Source organism: Berghia stephanieae, chromosome 4 (assembly GCF_034508935.2).
Source record: "Berghia stephanieae isolate SIO BIC M18660-M18661 chromosome 4, UCSD_Bste_1.3, whole genome shotgun sequence".
Classification (NCBI taxonomy): domain Eukaryota; kingdom Metazoa; phylum Mollusca; class Gastropoda; order Nudibranchia; family Aeolidiidae; genus Berghia; species Berghia stephanieae.
The window spans coordinates 31,297,108-31,319,726 of NC_088363.1; the positions used below are offsets into that span (position 1 = coordinate 31,297,108).

Here is a 22,619-nt window from a genome sequence, read left to right on the forward strand (position 1 = left end):
ATCGATTGACATTTGATTTAATGCTGCTGCTGATTTTGCTGCTTATCATGATGATGATGATGATGATGATGATGATGATGATGATGTTGATGATGATGATGATGATGATGATGATGATGATGATGATGATGATGACGACGACGACGATGATGATGATGGCATGCCTTACATGGGAGATCACAAGGAAGAAAGCCAGCGACAGAAGCATAGAGTGGACGCTTGTAGAGGCCCTTTGGGCACAATGAACGAAGTGGATTAAGTCAAGTAAGTCATGATGATGATGATGATGATGATAATGAGGATGATGATGATGATGATGATGATGATGATGATGATGATGATGATGATGATGATGATGATGATGATGATGATAAAAAATAATATAAAACAATGACGAAAATGATGACGATGATATTAGACATAATGTAAATATCACTTACTGCAAGAGGTTTCGTCCGACCCATCAACACACTGCACAAATCGGTCGCACCTGTACGCATTGGGCATACACGTTCCGTCATTACATTCGAATGAACCCCGTGCACAACGTTCTGGAAAATTGGCCATGAAAAATAGTTGATAAATGAGAATCCTTGTTTAGAAAAGTTTACATACATTCATTAAGAATAGGAAAATATGGTTAATTGTGAAGATCTAAACAAGCATTAGACTACGTATAAAATGAAAGTCTGTTAAAAAAGAGAGAAAACAAACAAACAAATAATAAAGAAAACTACCAAACATAAAAGAGCACTTTTGCTCCTTCCCGTATAATGAAAAAAATAAACAGAAAGAAAAAAAAAGAATGAAAAAAAAAAAAAAAGGAAAACAATACAGATATTCAAAGAGCAACAGGCAAAGAATACTAAGACTTGCTACGCAACAGCTGTTAAAATGGGACGCGGCCAAGGAAGGGTATCAGTTAAACCAGGCCTGCCTACTTGAAGATCTAAAAATTGGTCATTTTTAGGAGATGAAAATTATGATCGCTATGGTTAACTTTAAAAATCAACAATTTTCCCTCATTAGCAATACAAAATACTTCAAATCCTTAACATTATGTAGTCCGCTATCATATCAACTTTCTGTTTCAATGATTTAGAGATGCTCATGAAGTTATGGAATTGGAGTCAAAATTTCGTAACTCTGCGAATTTTTCATAATAATAGGCAGATTTGGTTACAATGGTTATCTCGCCTGGTCATAGATATTTGAAAGGCGATGGATAGTTCTTTCTTCTTCTTCTTTTTCTTTTCTTGTTTGCTGTTGTTTTTGTTTTTTTCATTTGTCTTATTTTTTTTCACCAAAGATATCAACCTTTATTTTAATTGAAAGATCAACACACCAACACATAAAGACCAAAATACGCACGCACTCCCCCGTTACTGAGTGCACACACACTTCACATACACATCGGCTGCATGCTTGTACACAAACATAAATTATGAACTTTACATGCGAAGCAAAGGTTCACAGTGTCAATCATATCATCTGTATTTGCTGCCATTTAAAAAAAAAACTCCAAGAAACATTCAAAAATTAAGGCGATGGACATTTGAAAAAACCCCATTGACCGGGCGAAACGGCCTATTTATTTACCAACCAATTTGGACGAGGAACATCAATATTTTCAACAGATATTATACGTATTTATTTGATTTTAAGCCCTAAATCGTACCGCACTCCGCCTCGTCAGACCCATCACGGCAATCGTTTGAACCATCGCATAGAAGGGTCAAGGACACACACTGACCATCTGCTGTACATGTAAACTCTTTCTCAGAGCAACCTGAACAGGAAAAGACGGAAATGTAAAAGGCGCTGTTTTTCTGTCATAACATAAAACAACATTTATTTTTCAGTTTGGCCAGAAAACTTTCACTTGACCCCAAACGTGTCAGAAGTCTTAAACCTGAGACTTAAACCGGATGCTCTCTGAAAAGTCTTGACCCTATCCTTATCAACCCTATGGTTGAAAATCGTGACGTTCCTTACGATGCAACCGACATTTTTCCGTTTCTGATTTTTTTCCGGCTATGTGGTCTAATGGTATGACACTCGCTTTCGGATCGGAAGGTCCTGGGTTCGAGCATCGCTATCACATAGTTGAGTCCTTAGAAAAGGCTCTTTACTCACATTCTCTCACTGTACTCATGTGTAAAATGAGTACCTGGCTATAACAGCGTTGTCTCTGCCCGAAAAAGATTGTAATATCGTCTAACAGGTGTCATGTCACGTTCTACATGTTAAGTGTTGCTGTTGGCTAGGGACCCCTTGTAAAGCGCTTTGAGCACGTGTAGTGGATATTGCGCTAAATAAAAGCTCAATTTAAAAAAAAAATTATTTAATTTTTTTTTTTTTTAGTAAATCACAAAATTATTATTATTATTTTTTTTTTTGGTTATATCTATTTAACAATGTCTTGTAAAGATCTTTTGTTGGTAAAAAGTTATGTAGATATTATACCATGAACCCACTGCTTTTGTGTTTGAGTTGAAAAAAGTATGTTTTTGGACTTGATTGAGTGTAGAATTTGTGGGAAAATCCTGGTAATGGCCGGGAAGTAGAGAGTTAGATCTGGGACATCTTATTCTTGAGGCTTCTATGAATAGAAGGATCAATTTTAATAAGTTTCAGAGAGTGTCTGGTTTAAGATATAATATCAGGCTTGAGACATTTTGGTTTGTTGTACAGTGGATTTTCATAGCCATTAGGTCCATGGAGCCGGAATATATTCCGGTTTCTATAGCGTGACGACACGGACAATAACAATTTCTTGTTACCCTTTGGATAGGACCCTGGTCTATCGCAATTCCTTTCCACCAGATTTAAATGACCCAGCTAGCCAATTGCGGTTGGGTGAACAGAGAGAGAGAGAGAGAGAGAGAGAGAGAGAGAGAGAGAGAGAGAGAGAGAGAGAGAGAGAGAGAGAGAGAGAAGAGGGGGGGGGGGTCGGAAAAAGTTTCGATTTCACCCGTGATGGATTTCGATCCCTTTGTGTGTGATAAAAGTGCTCAACCAACTGAGCTATCGGGACCGCCTTTGTTATGAGGTGGGTGACTTCAAATTGATTAATATTTGGTGTAAAATGGTCTGGCCAAAATTAAAAATAAAGTGTTTTGTACGAGTACTGCAAGCAAATTATTTAGTCTTGGCATAAAATCAGTCCATTATTGTTTTTAGTGATCTCAGATGCAAGTTAATTATTCTTATAGGTAAACAAGCATATCATTGAATATTTGAATCTATGAACCAGTTAACCAACTCAATGGTTTACATTGCATTATGGTTAGATCAAAGAGTAGGTAAAAATTATTACAGGAAAAAAAGAAACCAATCAAAACAATCATAAAATTATTAGCGTCAACAACGTTGTGGTGTGGTGGTGATGATGATGATGATGATGATGATGGTGGTGGTGATGATGGTGGTGGTGATGATGATGATGATGATGATGATGATGATGGTGGTGGTGATGATGATGATGATGATGATGATGATGATGATGATGATGATGATGATGATGATGATGTTAAGGCTACTAGCTACTGTTTGGTTAGTATGAAATCAAATCTAAAACGTTACGTAAGTCAAACAGTGTGTAAATGTGAACTAGACGGGGGGAGGGGGGGGGGGGGCGTATAATTTTTGTGGAAAAATTGATCTCTAGTGCCTAACCATAAGAGGAAAAAAAAATAATATTATGCAATGCCGAGCTGTAAAGTAAACAACAGGAGTTATGTTTCTTGCCTAAGGAAAATAATAATTCTATTCCGAAATCAAGATCGAGTTCCCAGGTGAATGTGTAATGATTTATCCACTTTGTTATCTCACACATAAATGACACAAGTGAGCGATGCTCTACAATAATAAATCACAGAACAAGAATCATCCATAGGGCTAATTGACTGTCTGAAGTTTGTCTTTAAGCCCTTGATTTTTTAATTTTCACTTTAAATTAAGTCTGGCATTCTGAATCTGAATGTTCACGAAGTCGACTCAATTCTCAGTATTTATTTTCGAGGGCGGAGAGAGTTGTTGAATGTGACAGTTTTTGTTGATGTTTAGGCTGAAGAATTTCTTCGCTTGAAGGTGTCTAAATCTGTTGTGTTTACACATGATGCGGGAAGAGCGTTCAAGTTTTTGCTAATGTGCCGTGCAAATGCATATTTGAAGACGTTCGAGTTTGCAGATTAGTGTTTTAGTGTTTTTGGGTGGGTTTTTCTTTAACCCTCTCCTTACCACGATGTAATCGTCACTTTTCGCATCCAGATTTCATTTCTTTTTGCTATAGCTATAAAAACTTGACAGTCTGTAATAGAGCTTATATTGTCGAACAATATTATGTATAGAATGTGCTTGTTGCTTTTCTATTTGAGCGAGATATATCTGTTTTTGAGTTGGGTGGGTGTGAAGTTTTTTGAAAAATTCTGAAAATGGCTGGTAAGGAGAGAGTTAACGCGTGTATTTCGTTGTATGTCTAGTTGTTCTGGTGAGATAGCCGTCATTTTGTTCGTAATTTTGAACATGAGAGTTAGTACTTTCCGTCTGTCTTGTAAGGGAGTCCATCCAAGCTGTATGATCATTTCTATTATGCTGCTTTTGGGGACTGTAGTCATTGAAGGCAGATCTTGTAGCGCGGCGCTGGACAGCTTCAATAGGATTCAATGGTCTGATGTCACGAAATAAGATCCGAGAGAGAGGGAATGGGGATACCAATTATGGACGGCGCCCCCGTTTCGAGCCGAAATAAGTCCCGGCAACCCTTGTACGCAGCTTCCCTGACTACGGACAGAGATGCATATACGAGATGGAAGTCGGTTTGGACAAATTCAATCTCTCGTGGGGGCGGGGACATACGCTCCTCTAAGCTTGGTGAGAAGTTGCCAGTAGTGCCGCGCTGAAGACCGGTCTGGACCGCGGTCCCACGGTCTTTTAGCTGTGAACCGAAGACCGGTCCCATAGGGGAAGACCGGCGGCGGTCCTCACTTCTTATCACCTTTCAACTAGTGCGGGGCGGTCCTTGCAAGGACCACGGTCCTACGGTCTCGCGCCATAGCCTACTACTTCCCCAGCGATTCGTTGCTTCGGTTGCCTATCTTCCACCAATCACCACCCATCCCACTTAATTAATCGCACCCACCCCCCTTTGCCATACACTAAACGACACAGACGACCATACAGGCAGACGACCACCAACCTCCACTCCGCAAACCGCCCTTTCGTGTGTGAGATGGGGGGGGGGGGGGGGGGGGGGGAACAGGAGGCGCACGCCTTGGACGATTCCATTATACGGGGTAAATTTCAAAATTTACTACACCATAATGATCGCAATGACAATGATCTATGGTGAAGGCATGACCCCTCTTCTCTAATGGGTTATTGTTTGAAATGTATGTGACTACTAAAGATGTGTGTGTTTGTGTGTGTGTGTGTGTGTGTGTGTGTTGTGTTGTCGAACCTAGCAAGTAGCAAATCCGATTTTTTGTTTTCTTTTGTCCATCTCTTGTCACCACTCCTTTCTATCGCAGTGTTGTCATTTAAAATAATACAATAATATTAAAATTTCGTTTGGTGTTTTTACTAATCAAATAATATGAGTTTCATTAGTTTCTTCCTTCCAAAAAACCCAGTTATAACGTCTGAATTTTAAAAAAGTCCAATAGAATATTTGGGGACCCCGATAGCTCAGTTGATAGAGCACTCTCTTTATACGCAAAGGGCCAGAGATCGATCCCGGGTGCAGTCGATTTTTTTCTGAATCCCTGTCTACTCAGCAATGAATGGGTAGCTGAGTTTGTTAGATCTGGCGAAAAGTCACCATCGACCCCTCTTATTACCTCATCCATCCCCTCTTATTATAACTTCACGTCTCTCTCTTACTCTTCAATGCTCGCTGCCTTCTAATGTGTGTGTGTGTGGGGGGGGGGGGGAGGGGAGGGGGGGGGGGGGGGTAGGAGTTGCGTGTGTGTATCAACGCCACGAACAACTCGATCAACGCCTTGGGCGATGCCATTATCTCCGTTAATGGGGATAAATTTCAAATTTTATTAAATTATCGAAGTAACAATGAAGTACGGTGAGCAAATAAAGAAGGCATCACCCCTCTTCACTAATTAGGTTACAATTTGAAATGAGTGTGACTACTCCGTGTGTTTTACTCCTGTAGACCACGGTTTTCATCGTGTAGCGGTCTTTAACGGTTCAAGAATGAACGATCCCACGGTCTCAAAGGTCAAACCGGTTCGAATTTCCAACAGTCTCTCAGGAATGTTCAATGTCGAAAAGGACCGGTCCTAGGACCGGTCCTTGCGGTCTTCATTTCCCAAGGACCGTAGGACCGTGGTCCTTAAGCTTGCCAAGGACCGCCCCGCACTAGTTGCCAGGCTTTGATACCAGTAAGAGGAGACACTGGGTGACTGCGAATCGGCTTCGGTTGAGGAGCTGCCTCACAGCAAGTGCGCTTCACCAGTGGGGACTTTCCACCTGACCTACATGTACCCGATGTGGGCAAGAACCCGAAACAGCAGAGCATCTAGTTGAACGGGGTGTTGTGACGATGCTACCGGGCGGGTACGCGACGGTGCACGAATAGTCTAAGGTTGGTCTTACTTGCGAATTGCATTCGATGGCCACGGTCTGACGTGCATGTTTTTATTCCACAAAAAGGCAGAGATCAATGCAATAAATTAATGCTCAATGCGCATCTTGTACCGTGAAATCAACATAACTCTTGTTGGTCCCAATGTTTTTATTTTTACTTACTTGTGTGTGTGTGTGTGTGTGTGTGTGTGTATGTATGTTCCTTTGGTAATGGATACAGTCAACCTTGCTTAAAGTCGACCAATCTTTTTGGCATGATCCGATGGTGTTTGCTTTTATCGCATTCCGTTGTATTTCATATCTATAGATAGAATGAAGATGACGTCAATCGAGTCTTTGTTATTGTTTTTTGCCAACCACTTTTATGAGTAATTCTCACTAAACTGTATTATACACAGAGCTTTGTGTGTTGGTCCGTTTTATTCGGATGGCGGAATGTTGTGAGTAAATTAGCTAAGCGCACGGTATCAATAGAAGGGACGAAATTGACGTCATTCAGCTCTTTGTTATTGTTTTTAGAAAGCCATTTGGTGATTAGTTCTCACTAAATTACATCAGTCAGGTTATAAACGTTCAAGGTTACACGCATTTTTGGATTGTTGATACGTTATATCCGGCCGGTGGATGTTGTGACTATTTTACCTAAACGCATAGCATCAATATCTACAGGGCAACCGGCCATAATGTTATCGGTTGTTTTGAATACTGACCACACTCGTCCTCATCAGAACCATCCTCACACTCCCCTCTACCATTACACTTCATACTGATTGGAATACAGGTGCCGTCCCCACATGTGAATTGGTCATCCTTGCAAGCTGAGAAAATGTCATTTGATTAATTTATAATCAAGTAATTTAGGAATATAGAAAATGACTTAGATCGAAGTAATAAAATTAGTGATACGATAAGTATGTTATTAAGAAAGTAAGTAAGTATGAAAGTAACCAATTGAGTTAGTAACTATGAAAGATGGTAAGTAAGTAGAAAGTAACAAATTAAGTAACTAAGTAAGAATGTAAGTAGGAAAGTATCTAATTAAGTAAGAACGTAAGTATGTAGGAAAGTAACCAATTAACAAAGAAAGAATGTAGGTAGAAAAGTATCTAAGTAAGAAAATAATTAGGAAAGTAACTAATTATGTAAGTAACTAAGAAAGAATGTAAATAGGAAACTATCCAATAAATTAAGAAAGTTAGTAAGTAGGAAAGTAACTAATTAAGTAAGTAACTTAGAAAGAATGTATGTAGGAAAGTCTCTAATTAAGTAAGAAATAAATTAAGTAAGTACGTGAGTAAGTAAGTAAGTAAGTAGGAAAGTATCTACTTATGTAAGAAATTAAGTAAGAATTAGGAAAGTAAGTAGGAAAGTAACTAATTAAATAAGTAACTGAGAAAGAATGTAAGTAGGAAAGTATCTAATTAAGTAATAAAGAAAGTAAGTAAGTAAGTAGGAAATTAACTAATTATGTAAGTAACTAAGAAAGAATGTGAGTCAGAAAGTATCTAATTAAGTAAGAAAGTTAGTAAGAAAGTAGGAGAGTAATTAATTAAGTAAGTCGCTCAGGAAGAATATAAGTAAGAAAGTATCTAATTAAATAAGAAAGTAAACATGTAAGTAACTAGGAAAGTAACTACTTAAGAAAGTAAGAAGGAAAGTAAATAAGTAGGAAAGTAACTAATTAAGTAAGTAAGCAAGAAAGTATGTAAACAGGAAGTAAAGTAATGAATCAAGTAATAAAATAAATGTGTAAGCTACTTACGGCATCCCTGCTCATCAGTTCTATCATCACAGTCAGGTTGGCCATCACACACTCTACTGTTATCAACACACTGGCGGCCATTTTTACACGCAAATTGGTTGGCCGAGCAGGACACAGCTGAAGAAGTGATTAAATTATAAGTATGTAATCAAGAAAGTGAGAAGGAAAGTGAATAATTATTAAGTAAGGAAACTTATCAAGTAAGTAAGAAAGTAAGTGAGGAGGGAGGTCGATCTGTTTTTTTTTTTTAAAGTAATGTATTTATATTTTTATTGTTTTTGTTGTTGTCGTTGTTATTGGCTGAAGAAGGGTTTGAGCCCGAAACGTTACGTGTTTGGTATTTTGTTCTTTTTTTTTTAAAGCTGTTATATTCATTCTGTTGATTAATGTTTACAGTTCACAGCTTGTTGTAACTCAGCTGGGACTTAATTCAACATTGTGATGGGGAGTCGTTTGCGTTGGTTTGAGAGTATTGTCATTGTCAGTAGGTTTAAGATCTAGATAATATGTTAATCATTTGATTAAAAAACATATCTTTATGACAAGAACATGATAATCCATTCTTCTTTCTATAATCCCAATCTTTCTCGTTGTTTTCTTTGGTGTGTTTTTTTATCTTCCTTTTTTCTTTGTATTTTTTATATTTGACTTAATTGGTCATTTAAAAAATTGAACAAAAATGAAGGAGAAAAAAATGTTTAACATTGACAGGGCGGCTTAAATTCTGTATCAGCCTACAAGAAAAACACAGTTAAAATAGTAATTCTTGACATCATATTCCTGAAAGACAGGGGTCAATGCTCCCTGCAAGTCAACTCAATACAAGCAATGACAAATGTCAAAAACTTCTTATTTTGATTGCATATGGTTCATACTCTGTAATAAGACATTTAGGATAATTCACCTGTTTCTAATTCACAAGCGCTTCTTTAAACATTTAACAGTGTACAGAAAACAGGAAAAACAAAAACATTTTTTAAAAGATAAGAAGAAAGACAAACAAAAGTATACGGACACCCCCCCCCCCCCAATTAAAATAAATTTAATTCACCACCACTGACATAAAAGGTAGTGGTAATGGAAATGGCTTTATATGGCACCTTCTGTTAAGCCTCAAGGCGAAAAAAGTAAGAACTAAACACCACAAATTAACAAATCAACAAAAACAACAACAACAACAACAACAACAACAACAACAACAAAGATTAAATCATGTGAGCAATGACAAATTAATTACCCAATAATATAGACAAAACAAATAACATACAATTACATAATATAAATGAGTTGAGTTCATTTCGAAGGAAACACGTTAATATTTGGCATCAAAATGCATATGATATATTCATCATTTTGGTCAGAAATCTTTTACTTCAAACGTCGATTGATGCAGATGACACTACGTGTACATAATATTAGCAGATATGTACACGCGGGGATACAACTAACTTGTAATATTGTATTGTCATAAAAGGGCTCACACCCGCAGTTTTTCATCAGAAGTGAAGTCTCCGTTTTAAGCCTTCATGCCAATTTTGGCGGGTTGGGGACATCTTTATCATTTGATTACTGAAGTAAAGATTTCTTGCCAATAGGCTTCAACAGTCTTGACGTCACTTCCCACGTAATGATGTAACATAGTAACTGGTTCTAAACTATCGGAACAATGGCTGACGCCCTTATGAAATACTTCTCCAACGATCATGAAAGTGTATCCAGAGGAGGAAAACATTATAAATCTGATCATGTTTTAACTTTTATACATTCTGATCACAAGTCATGTAAAAAAGTTCTAGCCAGCATGAAGAATAAAAAGTACCGATTTTCTTTGTTTAGAACCAAGCTGATCGTTGCTGGGTGGACGTGACATCAGACTGTTGAATCCAATTGAGAAACAAGTTTTTAGCCAGCGTACGCCGGATTTGTTAATGAGAGATTCATGCAAACATACTAGTTCGGCAGTTAACCTCATCAGTTCCATCAAAACAGTCCAACCGCCGGTCACAACGCCTTCTGACGTCAATACACTGTCCCATGGTGCATTGGAACTGATCTGCGTGGCATGCTGGGAAACATTCAATAAGGGCGTGGTTGGATTATGGTGAGTATGGGCAGCAAACAAGGGATGGTAGGAGTTAATAAATGTGTATTAGCGATTGGATATAATAGACAAATGCACATTGTATAACATTAATAGTAGTATAGATACAGTGTATGATATAGTAATAATAGATATAATAATATAAAATAATAGTGGATGCATTGTTAGTCTTCTGTAAGAATATTTATCATATTAGGTATTTTCAATATGAGAGATGGATTCCTTTTATGTAGAAAAATAGACCCTCTCACGTTGTCCATCAAGAGTATACAAAATATTATAGACCGGATATTTCAAATTATATTTTGATAGAAATCAACCTCGAATAGAAAAAAAATCCACACAAGGGCGATAGCAGATTAAATGGCAGACTTACGCACCATATAAGGGAAGAAAATGCAAATCCATCCAAAAACATTTGAATATTTGTATATATACATTGTCAGCTCATCAATATTATATGTATGTTATACAATTCCTTGCTGGTAATATTTTTATATCCCGTAGGTAAATGATTAATGATGATAGGAAACTTTATACCAATGGACTTTGATATCCGCATTTCTTTATAATAAACAGCCTATTGATGAATGGAAAAAAATTAAAAATATGCACTTTGATACGAATAGATTTTTTTCTACCCAACCCTATAGATACCATTTATAAAATATACGACATAACCCTAAACATATTATTAATTGCAAAATGCATCTATGGCCCAACACTACCCATGTCATTTATTGTAAAACACACAGTATATGACCCAACTCTATACATATTGTTTATTGTCTACACAACTACGACCCAATCCCACACTTTTTACTTTTTATGGAACAAATCTACGACCCAATAATGCACATATTATTGGGAAACACATAATATATGACCCAACCCTACACAAAATATAGTAAAACACATCTACGACCCAACTTTATACGTATAATTAACTATTTCCAAAAAACATACTGCAATTCTTTTCATCCGATGCCGTTTGTCGACAATCAACAACTCCATTACACCGCCTGTCTATGGGAAGGCACAGACCGTCCTCACACCGAAACTCGTCACTGGCACATTCTAAACCATTGTAGAAATTTAACCAGAATATGACAATAAATTACTTGAACCTCATAATATATGGGACTTATTTGTAGGTATGATAACCGAATTCATAGTGTGCTTATTGCTGTAATGGAAAACTAAAAAAAAAAAAAATAAATAAATAAATAAAATATATATATATAAAAAAAAAAACATTAAAAATGTCGCAAAATATTGTCCATTACAACAATGTTAAACTAGACCCATAATAGGATTCAATAGTCGTAACGTCACTTCCTTCCGAATGACGCATGGTAACTTAGTAACACTGGCTCTAAACTATCGGAACAATGGCGGACGCCCGTATGAAATATTTCTCCGGCGAGCATAAAAGCGTATCCAGAGGGAAAAAAAACACATAATTTTGATCATCTTTTGACTTTTGCACATTCTGATCACAAGACATATGAAAAGTTCTAGCCAGCTTGAAGAATAAAAAGTCATGATTTTCTTTGTTTAGAACCAAGATGGCCGCCGTTGCCGGGCGGCGTGACATCAGACTACTGAATCCAATTGGGTTCGAATGTATCAGACTTTCATATATTATGTACACCTCGCACCTAGCCGATATAATACCAAATGTGGAGTCACGTTAGTGATAAATTATTTAAAATTAGATATATGGAATGGTTCATTAATGATAATGTTCGTTATGATGATGATGATTATTATTATTTTTATCATTATAATAATAATAATAATAATAATAATAATAATAATAATAATAATAATAATAATAATAATAATAATAATTATTATTATTATTATTATTATTATTATTATTATTATTATTATTATTATCATTATCACTAATATTACGACTATTATCTATTTATTTATTTATTTATTTATTTATTATTTTTATCTATTCATTTTCATTTAATTTTTAAAGTTCTGTTTATTTAATTAATTATTTAATTGTTTGCATCTTTTAAACAAAAATATCTGTAATTTAAAAAAACAACAACTAAGATCGTGATCTATTTAAAAAAGCATTTTTTAAAATCTGAGTGAAAATATTTCAACAAAATTATTTTACGACATCGATTTGCTTTATTGATGGTATACAGTCGATGTCACCCGATGTTAGTTGCATTTGCTAGCCAAAGTGAACGTTCTCACTGAAGACTATAACCGTTGCCATCGTTAACTTATAGCCTGACACGAGAATCATCTGGAACTTATAGTTTTGACGTCATTTTTCAGGTTTGTGCAGCGTCTAGTGGGTTCTTGTTAGTACAGCTCAAGAAGACAAGTGATCCCTCTGGTTGAGCTATTGAATATAACTCACGATTTGTTCTCTTTCGTGGCATGTTTTGGTGAGTGTCAGGCTATAAGTTAACGATGGCTACGCTTTAACCCCTTAACGGTCTCTTGCAAATGTTTGTATGTGGTTTTAATGAGTTGTTATTGATTTCGTCTGTCAGAACATGGGCGTATTTCCCTAAACTGCATGCAGACTATCCTTCCCATTTTGGGAATAATTTGGACAGACCTTACCATATTTATAATTGAAATGATTAATACAATTTAATGAAAATGCTGCTGCTTGAAGCTCGAATGAAAAAAAAAACTATAAGTATTGAATTGTAAGATTCAATTTATTAGACGAAGACATTACGTCCGCAGTATCTGTCTACGTCTAATAAATTGAAGCTTACAATTCAATACTTATTGTTAAATCAATTTAAGCGTTTCACCTCTGGCATTTCATGATATAAAATAATGATGAATAAATAGTGAGACTAAATAGTGAGACTACGTTTATGAAGGAGAAATATTGAAATATGTGAACATCTCAAACATCATCTGCAAATCACTCAATATTCAAAGTAAGTTAAAATCGTTCAGTCGGAAGTGACATTCTAACTTTCACCGGGTGGATGTAAACATTGCGTGACGGATGACCAAACAAGTGCCATAAATTCAATTTCATTCAACCAATTGGATGATTATAGCCTAATTTAGAGTACATATTTTCATTCGTCGCTTTGAAATAAATTTTTGCAGGATTTTGAGAGTAAGGAATTTGATACTAAAAATTGTAAAAATTGTTTTGACATATAGCCCGTTAAAACGTTAAATGTCAATTCCGCCTGGATCTATTTATAGTTAACATACTGCAATCACTTTCATCACTCCTATCTCTACAATCAACACGGCCATCACATCGCCTACGTATATCCACACATTGGCCACTAGAGCGACACGTAAACTCCGAACTTGTACAGGCTGAAAATTAATGCTTGACATATCAGATATTTTCTTATAGACAACTAAAATTTTCAACACACATTAAATAAAACTTTAAATGTTTAAATCGATTCGAAACCATTTTGAGAATCTAATCCTCACTTCGTAATTAAGAGATTTGAAAAAAAAATATCTTTTTAATTAAAATCTTAAAAAACCCCCAACAAATATTGAGTTTTTATTTGCGCAAAATCTACTTAACATGCTAAAATCGCTTTACAAAAGGTTCCTGACCAACAACAACACGTAACATGTAGAACGAGACATGTCGCCGGTTAGGCGATATTATATTTTTTCCCGACAGGGACAACTCTGTTATCGGCCAGGTACTCATATTACACACCTGAGTAAAGTGAGAGAATATGAGTAAAGAGACTTTTCCAAAGATTCAACTATGAGTCGAGCGAGGCTGGAATCCAGGTCCTTCCTATCCGAAAGCGAGTGTCATACCACAAGACCACATAGCGCCAGAGAGCAGAAAATTAGAATGTTTTAATTCACACAATCCGAATGAACATATGAATCCGCTTTTCAACGTTTCATTTTATCTTTCAGATACACTTAATGGGGAGGAATTAAAAAATGGAAATAAAATGGGAACGACTATGTCATGTTTTGAACTCAGAATAATATTGACTTCCGAATTTAAAAATGAATAATATTAAATATGATTATGTTTTTCAATAAAAGGTTAAGAGAAAAATTTAAGATATAAAGAGAATGAACGAATATATATTATATATATATATATATATATATATATATATATATATATATATATATATATAGAGAGAGAGAGAGAGAGAGCGAGATAGCGAGAGAGTGAAAGAACTAGATATATTGATAGATAGATAGATAGATAGATAGATAGATAGATAGATAGATAGATAGATAGATAGATAGATAGATAGATAGATAGATAGATAGATAGATAGATAGATAGATAGACAGATAGATAAATAGATAAAGCGAGAAAGGAAGAAAGAAAAAGTGAGACAAACAAAGAGGGAGAGAGAGAGAGAGAGAGAGAGAGAGAGAGAGAGAGAGAGAGAGAGAGAGAGAGAGAGAAACGAACTGAACAACAGAATAGAAATTTGCTTATATGTAGACTACAAAGTATAACACTGAGCCGGACTAGATTTCTGACAAACCTAATAGATATGTATCATATTAATTTTAAAGAAAATTATAGATAACCTACACGTTTTTACCATCCAAAGAAACAGATAAACTTGGAAGTACGAACATTGTAATATGCTAAGAGATATTTGATTGCTTGGTGGAGTAAGATTGCTGTAAACCACATTAATGTGTAAGTTTTAAAAAGTATTGCTTATAAAAACTCTGATTCAAGGGGGAAAAGCTTTCTGTAAAATATATTGTTTACTTTGCTTTCGTTAACAGCGACACTATTGAATTTTAAATTCATAACATTAAAATGAAAAATCCAATCACTATAATCATGAAGAAGTATTCAGGGGAAGAAAAGCGGAAAACGGATTAGTCTAAATCAGTCTTTCTTCACAATGAAGCCACATTTACTTACAAAAAGAATAGAAAAAAGAATGCCGACATTTATTATCAATGGATAATACACAATATACTTGAGAAGAATGTACTCAAAAATATCACGATATAGAATTCTAAATAGCTATAAGTGTAAAAGCAGAAGAGAAAGTGCAACAAAAAGTTATTGGATAGAATATATTTCAAAACCAATGCTTTTGGTAACTATGGCCAAGACACAAACGTTTAGGACCCATTTAACAAGATCATAAATTTAAATTACAGCGGAAATTTCTAAAGAAATCTGATCCTTATAATAAATTGCTAATGAAAAATTTGAGGGTAATCAAACAAGGCGGCCCTGGAGATTCATTAAAAAGCATCTTATTCAAAATTTTAAAAAGACTAATAACACTAAATCGTCCTGAAACCTTCTGGAAAGTTTTTCATGAGCAGAGCAATAAATGTATTTAAAAACATACCATTTAAAGCAAATTCATTAATTTCCGAAAGCAAACAAGTTCTAACTTAACCACTATTATCTGCATTGACCATGATTACCCAAAGACCATAAAGTTACAATGAGTAAAAAGAATGCATGCCAAGGGTTTTGAAAAGTGCTGGATGTGGAACCTTTCTGTACGACCATCAACTTGAGGGAGTCGGTCCGCCGAGGAGACACTCGGCAAGTGTAGGTGCCACTGTCCAACAGCCCCACCCTGAAGATGTCAAGCTCTGTTAGAAAATAGCCGTACTGCTTCCTGGGGTAATTGTTGATTCGATAGTAACGTCTCTGGTTTCCCGCATCAGCTGATAAGTTAGTTCTGTCGCGAAACCAATGGATATAAGGCGGTACACCTTGGCTCCCAGTGGCGTTACATGAGATTCGCACTCGAGACCCGAGCCTGACCTCTTTAGGCCCGGAGATCTTAAGGCCTGAAAATGTCATAAGAGTTAGTAAACAATGGAAATTGTTTCAAAAGCAAACAGAATCCATAAAGACGTTTCCTTTAGTACAATTTATTAGATTTGTTAGTCTGAAAATTATATTTCTTTAGTACATATTATACTGCATTGTACTTGTTAGTACATTATTAAATATTTTAAAATAATCTATTAAAGTGTTAAAACGCGAGGAATTTAGTTATCTTTCAAAATCAATCATTAAGATTTTTTAGTTCAATAAACGACACAAAAAGAACATGCAAGAAGTGGGTGGTTGGAAGGATAAAGATCGTGGGGTCAATCAGGAAGGACTGTGAGTTATTATATAGAAGGGATGCGTGCTTAAATCAGTTCTTTGTGTTAGAAAAGAGCAATATTATATTTGATCCATCTGTTGACACACATGTACAGAAATGACCTAAGAATGCCTTAACAAAAAATGATATGTAAAATACACACACTTGGACAATGACATATCCAATTTGACACGGAAAAGACTCACAATGAAACGCGTAAACTTTCACTTACAAAACTAAAGACAAAAACTGCTTACTTTACATACGAGACTACTTGTTAACAGCAAAAGTAAAGTAGTATATATTATAAATTTGCCTTAGAGTAACAGAAAATATGGTATATTATGATGCGTTTAAATTTTAGACGGTTTAAAGACTCTCTTTTATATATTGAGCTGGCGATAAATCAAAAACATTTGTTTAAGCTTATCATGCTAACAATCCCATTTATAAATTTTAAATAGTCTTAACAACAGGTTTTAAAACTGATTTTAAAATGTAATAAACGAACGCAACCTACCGCGTATTTTACAATGAAAATAGAACAATAAGAAGTAGCTGAACTTTAGAAGGATAGTAGATCTATACCTTTGTATTAACCAGCATGTAAAACAGACACAACAAATGCAATTTGACATAGCCAAATGGCATCTACATTACACATCTACAAGACACAGTCACATGACACAAACACACACACACGCACGAACACACACACACAAACACACATACACACACACACACACACACAGACATGAATGAAAAAAACATCCACTTTTAGACACGATGTTATCTTACCACAGTCGACTTCATCAGAGAGATCTTTGCAGTCGGGGAAATTGTCACACTTTCTATCTCCAGGAATACACTCACCATCATCACAGCGGAACTCGTCATCATTGCACTTCAATGGATCTAAATTGAGCATAAAATCAAATAATAGAATCTATATCAAATGTATAATTTTATATATAAATGTAATTGATATATTTGCATTTTCTTTACATTGGTTATATATATTTTTAAAAATATAAAAATGTTATACTTTACATCTATACATTCATGATTGTCACTCTTGGTATATTCATATGGCGCATTGCCAACATTTCAACTTACTAAATGTACTTCATGCGGTGGAACCTCATTATAACAGTGATGGTGGGACCATCCCATACTGCCGTACTCTGGAAAAACTCATATTTAGAAATTTGGCCAGAAAACTCGTCCATCAAATGTCGATCGATTTAAATGACCCTCATCTTCTATATATATGAGGGTAATTTATATTGATCGATATTTGAAGGACGAGTTTTCTGGCCAAATTTTTAAATAAGTGTCTTTCAAGAGTACGACAGTTAACTGGTTAGTAGAGATCTTACCGCACTTCCTCTCGTCGGAACCATCAAAGCAGTTTCTTACACCATCACATCTTTCCTTCATGTCCAAACAAATGCCATTATCACAACGGAAGAAGCCATCGGGACATGCCGGGGGCACAGATGGAATGATTTCCACTGGAGTAAGAAAAACAAAAATTCATTTATGGTGTGTGATTAAGTAGGGACAGTGTAGCTCGGCGCTGCGGTCTTTGCTTCTTACCCGAAAAGTATCGAGTTCGAATACCGTTGCGTAGTGTGGTCTTGAGCAAGTCATTTCGCCCTGGCTCATCTTGCTGCACTGCGGCTAACGCCTGAGTTGCCTTCTCTTGGAATAGACCCTAAGGAAAAAATTCTCCTATGGGATGAATAAAGGGAATTTTAAAGGATCACCAGTTCTACTCACAGAATCAATAGTAACCAACACACAAAACTATGTGTAACGAGTGAATGCGTCTGCTTCGTAATTCAGTCCCTTGATCGGTGGCCGAGTGATAATTACAATAAGGAACACATAGGTTTTGTCACCTCAAGATATTTTATCTATTGTCCTCAATAAAATATATAAACCGTACCCAAATCTCATACTTTTGACTATAGATCAAGCTAACAGCGTCTGAATGTTTCTAACAGGATACCGTTTCGAGGCAGTAGGTCACATTTGAAGAGTACATACAGTGGAAAAAAAACAAGGTGTCTACTTGAGTGGCTTAAGGCGTCTGATCCATTCTAGATATAAAGATGACTTTTCCTATATATAAAACAGGGGAAAACTGCAACCCTAACTCTTTAATGGTTGTAGTTTGTTAGCTGTCCTATTAACGGAGGGAAGGGTTGACCCAGGACATCACTCAAAGGGCGGCAGTCACGGAGATTTTCGAAAAGTCGACATATGTTGTTTCCCCCAAGTATTCTTCATTTGTCCCGCCCTGTACTTATCAAAGCTCACCGTAATATCTTGGTGTTCGTTTCAATCACTAATGATACTTACAGCACATATCTCTGTCCTCATCGGAGTTGTCGGGGCAGTCAGGGAAGGCATCACATTTTTGTTCTGGAGGAATGCATGTACCATCCTTGCACACGAAGTCACCTGGCTGGCAGGGGGAAGCTGAAAGATTTGGAAAAAACGAAAAAAGAAAAGAACAATTCATTCATTTAGACCAAAGTGATTTCAAAATTGCTAGGAGATGTGGACTATAAAATGTATTGAAAAAAAAAGAACACAATGCTAAACAAGGAATGTTTCGGGCTCAAAACCCTTATTAAACATCAATAAAACCGGTGAAGCAAGTGAAAGCACAACAATTAGATTTTGACTAATATTAAAGCTAAAACAGTTTAACCTAAGATTGTTCAACGTGCAACTATTTGCAGGAGATCTGATAACTGAGTGTAATAGACGGGTAGATAACCACGCCTCTCGGACACTCGTCATAATGTAAACAATGGCAGTGGTTGGTAGACACAGCAAACTACACAGGTTTTGCTATTGATGGTTTGTGTTTAAGTAAAATACACGCTGTTCTACCGCTTGATCTATAGATAGTATGCGCTTGGCTAAGAAGCTCATAACATTGCCATCGAGAAGTATAACGGACCAACACATAAAATTGTGTGTATCCATGAACGTTTATAGTCAGGTTAATACAGTTCAATGAGCATTACTCATAAAAGCGGATGGCAAAAAAAAAAAAACAATAACAAAGACCTGAGTGACGTCATCTTCGAACTATCTATAGAACTCAGAAAACTATGTGTAAATTTAAACGTTTATAATATGATCGAGAAAATCGTGTGATAACCAGTCACCAATTTGGCGATATAAAAACAATGACAATGATCACAGAGAGGTCAATTTCATTCTCACGTTACTGTTCATAAACAACCAACTATATTTGTCCGAGCACGTGTGAGGGTGTGTAATGTTTTGATTGATCAAAAATCTACTGGTTAATTATAGACTTGTTTTAACATTGTTTTTTTGGAGTATATCATGCGTTGGATTGAGAGTACTTTTATGACAACAATAAGTCAAGTCCATTTAGGTTATAAGATCTGAAAATTTCGGTATTGGTCGAATTTAACTCTCTGAGTTGAGAAATATAAGGAGCAATGACATAAAAACTCTATTGAAGAGTTTTTATGAGAATAAAACTTTACTTAAACTTGATGGTTAACTTGATTTGTTTAAACAAAGAAATATGACATCAACTGGTTAACTATACCTTAACTTACCCGATTCCTGCATGCATTTTAAAATAAAAAGAAAATGATATTCAATTTACCATCTGACAAGTATAAAAAAAATAAAAATGCAAATAATAAAATTCCCTTTATTCATCCCATGGGTGAAATTTGTCTCAAGGGTCTATTCCAAGGGAAGACTGGAATAACCCAGGCGTCTGTACAGCGCCGCAAATTGAGCTAGAGCGAGGTGACTTGCTCAAGGCCACACAGTGCATCGGCGGATGATCGAACTCGGTACATTTTGGATACGAAGCAAAGACCGTCCCGTTGAGCTACGTTGTCCCCTGTGTGCCCCCGACGTGCATTTATTAGCAGGTATGATAACCGAATGCAATTATGGGCTTAAGTTAACGTTGTTGTGACAAACAAGTGTACGTCAGTATGAGAGTATAAATTACATTACAATAATGAGCCCATAACCATTTGGGTTATCACACCTTAAAATAAGAGCTCGTCGGCATGTAGTTATGCTTTTCATTGGAATGACACGAGTACAGAAATACATTTTGTAATAGGCTTCAACAGTCGTCACGTCATTTCCCTCGTAATGACGCATAGTAACTTAGTAACTGGTTCTAAACTATCGGAACAATGGCGGACGCTTTTATGACATACTTCTCCGACGAGCATAAAGGTGTTTCCAGAGGAGAAAAATATTATAAATCTGATCATGTTCTGACTTTTATACATTCTGATCACATGACATGTGAAAAAGTTCTAGCCAGCAAGAAGAATAATAACTACCGATTTTCGTTGTTTGGAACCAAGCTGTTCGTTGTTGTGAAGACGTGACGTCAGACTATTGAATCCTATTCCCATCTCAATCTAAATTCCGAGCTGCCATACGATGGAGCCAGTAAAGCATGATGTTTACTAAGTGAATTTCTTTCAAATAATAATTATATTATATCCAATTATGTTCAATGTCCCATAACAATGAATCACCTTTATATTTCTAATTGTTTATTTTAGTAATACAAACATAAGTACGGAGTTCATCTCACTCCAGTGTATATTTCAGTAGGTTTTTACAATTGTTAATATCTAATAATATTAGATTGTCATTTCGTTTTAATGGCCTTCTCTTTGAATTCATTTCAAATTAGTGTATACTTTTCTTTCAACATTGTCACGTTGCCACTTATTATATAAACTGATTGATTTAATCTTCATTACTCAATTCTCTCAAGGACGTAATATTGATCTTCTTGGTATTACTTATATTATCAAACATTGTATATTACTCTCGGGACTATTTTGTGCACTTTCATATTTTTTTTTTGTTTCCACTATCAAGACACTGCAACCTCCTTTCCTCCCAAACTACCTTCTGAAGACCTCAGCTTGACCAGTGAGAACACCGTCAACTGGGTCTGTCGGAAATACACTGCGACTGGAAGTGGAACTGCACGAGTTCGAGCACAGCATCATTATCATAATTTCACCACGATCGCACAAGAAAGGTAATATCACCATATACCCATATGTAACTCTGATCACCACTCATTTATCAGAAAAACTAATTTCATTAAGATTCATCTCTCTATTCATATCATCTTAAACAACTCGTCATTTGTTCTTTTTCTTTTTTAAAGTAACTAGTAAATTCTAGGGGATCTTATCTATCATATATTAATTTTATAAATGTTTTCGAGTTATCTCTTGATCGCATATCAGGCGATTGCATTCCTGGCTGGAACTGCATAAGTAGAGTATTGTAGAGCAACATCAACTAAACATGCTCAAAACGCTTTACAAGGGGTTGTTAGTCAACAGCAAACACTTGACATGTAGGACGATATATGCGCGTGTTAGGTGATATATTATTACAATATTTTTTTCCCGACGGAAACAACTCTGTTAACTGCCAGGTACTCATTTTACAACTGAGTATGGTGAGAGAATGTGAGAGCGTGACTTTAACCTGGAACCTACCGTTTAGAAGTGAATGTTAAACAACAAGACACAAAGCCGCACAAAAAAGAAGTTGATACTTACTACAGTCGAACTCATCACTGCCATCCCCACAGTCTTGTTTGCCGTCACACTCCATCTCCCCACCAACACAGGTACCGTCGGCACATGCAAATTGGTCCGGTGTACACTCCTCTGGATGTGTGAATGGAAACAAAGATAATTACTGTCATATTATTGTAACTCGAGCTTTTATATGGCGAAATATCAACTAAACGTGCTCAAATCGCTTTACAAGAGGTCTCTTGTCAACAGCAACACTAAACATGGAGGACGAGACATGACGTCTGTTAGGTGATATTACACATCTTTTTCTAACTGATACAACGCTGTTAACGGCCAGATATTCATTTTACACATGAGCACGGTTAGAGTAGCTTGGGGAAAGAGCCTTTTCCAAGGACTGAACTTGGATAGATATGGGCCCCTTTGGATGTGAAGCGAGTTCTCTA

The 22,619-nt window shown here is 36.0% G+C and overlaps 1 protein-coding gene across 10 annotated transcripts in view; it reads right to left on the reverse strand.

Moving 5' to 3' along the window:
- Positions 1-22,619, reverse strand: part of LOC144970415 (basement membrane-specific heparan sulfate proteoglycan core protein-like) — a 255,662-nt gene that overhangs the window by 106,437 nt on the left and 126,606 nt on the right. For 5 of the 10 annotated variants that reach the window (XM_078910024.1, XM_078910025.1, XM_078910028.1 and 2 more), the window contains 12 exons: positions 22,192-22,302; positions 18,935-19,054; positions 17,947-18,081; positions 17,366-17,482; positions 15,960-16,262; positions 13,689-13,799; positions 11,433-11,543; positions 10,317-10,430; positions 8,366-8,482; positions 7,314-7,421; positions 1,679-1,789; positions 441-551 (listed from right to left, as the gene is read on the reverse strand). In XM_078910024.1, coding sequence (XP_078766150.1) covers positions 441-551; positions 1,679-1,789; positions 7,314-7,421; positions 8,366-8,482; positions 10,317-10,430; positions 11,433-11,543; positions 13,689-13,799; positions 15,960-16,262; positions 17,366-17,482; positions 17,947-18,081; positions 18,935-19,054; positions 22,192-22,302 — 1,569 coding nt within the window. The remainder of the gene's footprint in view (positions 1-440; positions 552-1,678; positions 1,790-7,313; positions 7,422-8,365; positions 8,483-10,316; positions 10,431-11,432; positions 11,544-13,688; positions 13,800-15,959; positions 16,263-17,365; positions 17,483-17,946; positions 18,082-18,934; positions 19,055-22,191; positions 22,303-22,619) is intronic. The other 5 variants (XM_078910031.1, XM_078910026.1, XM_078910029.1 and 2 more) reach the window with 5 other exon arrangements.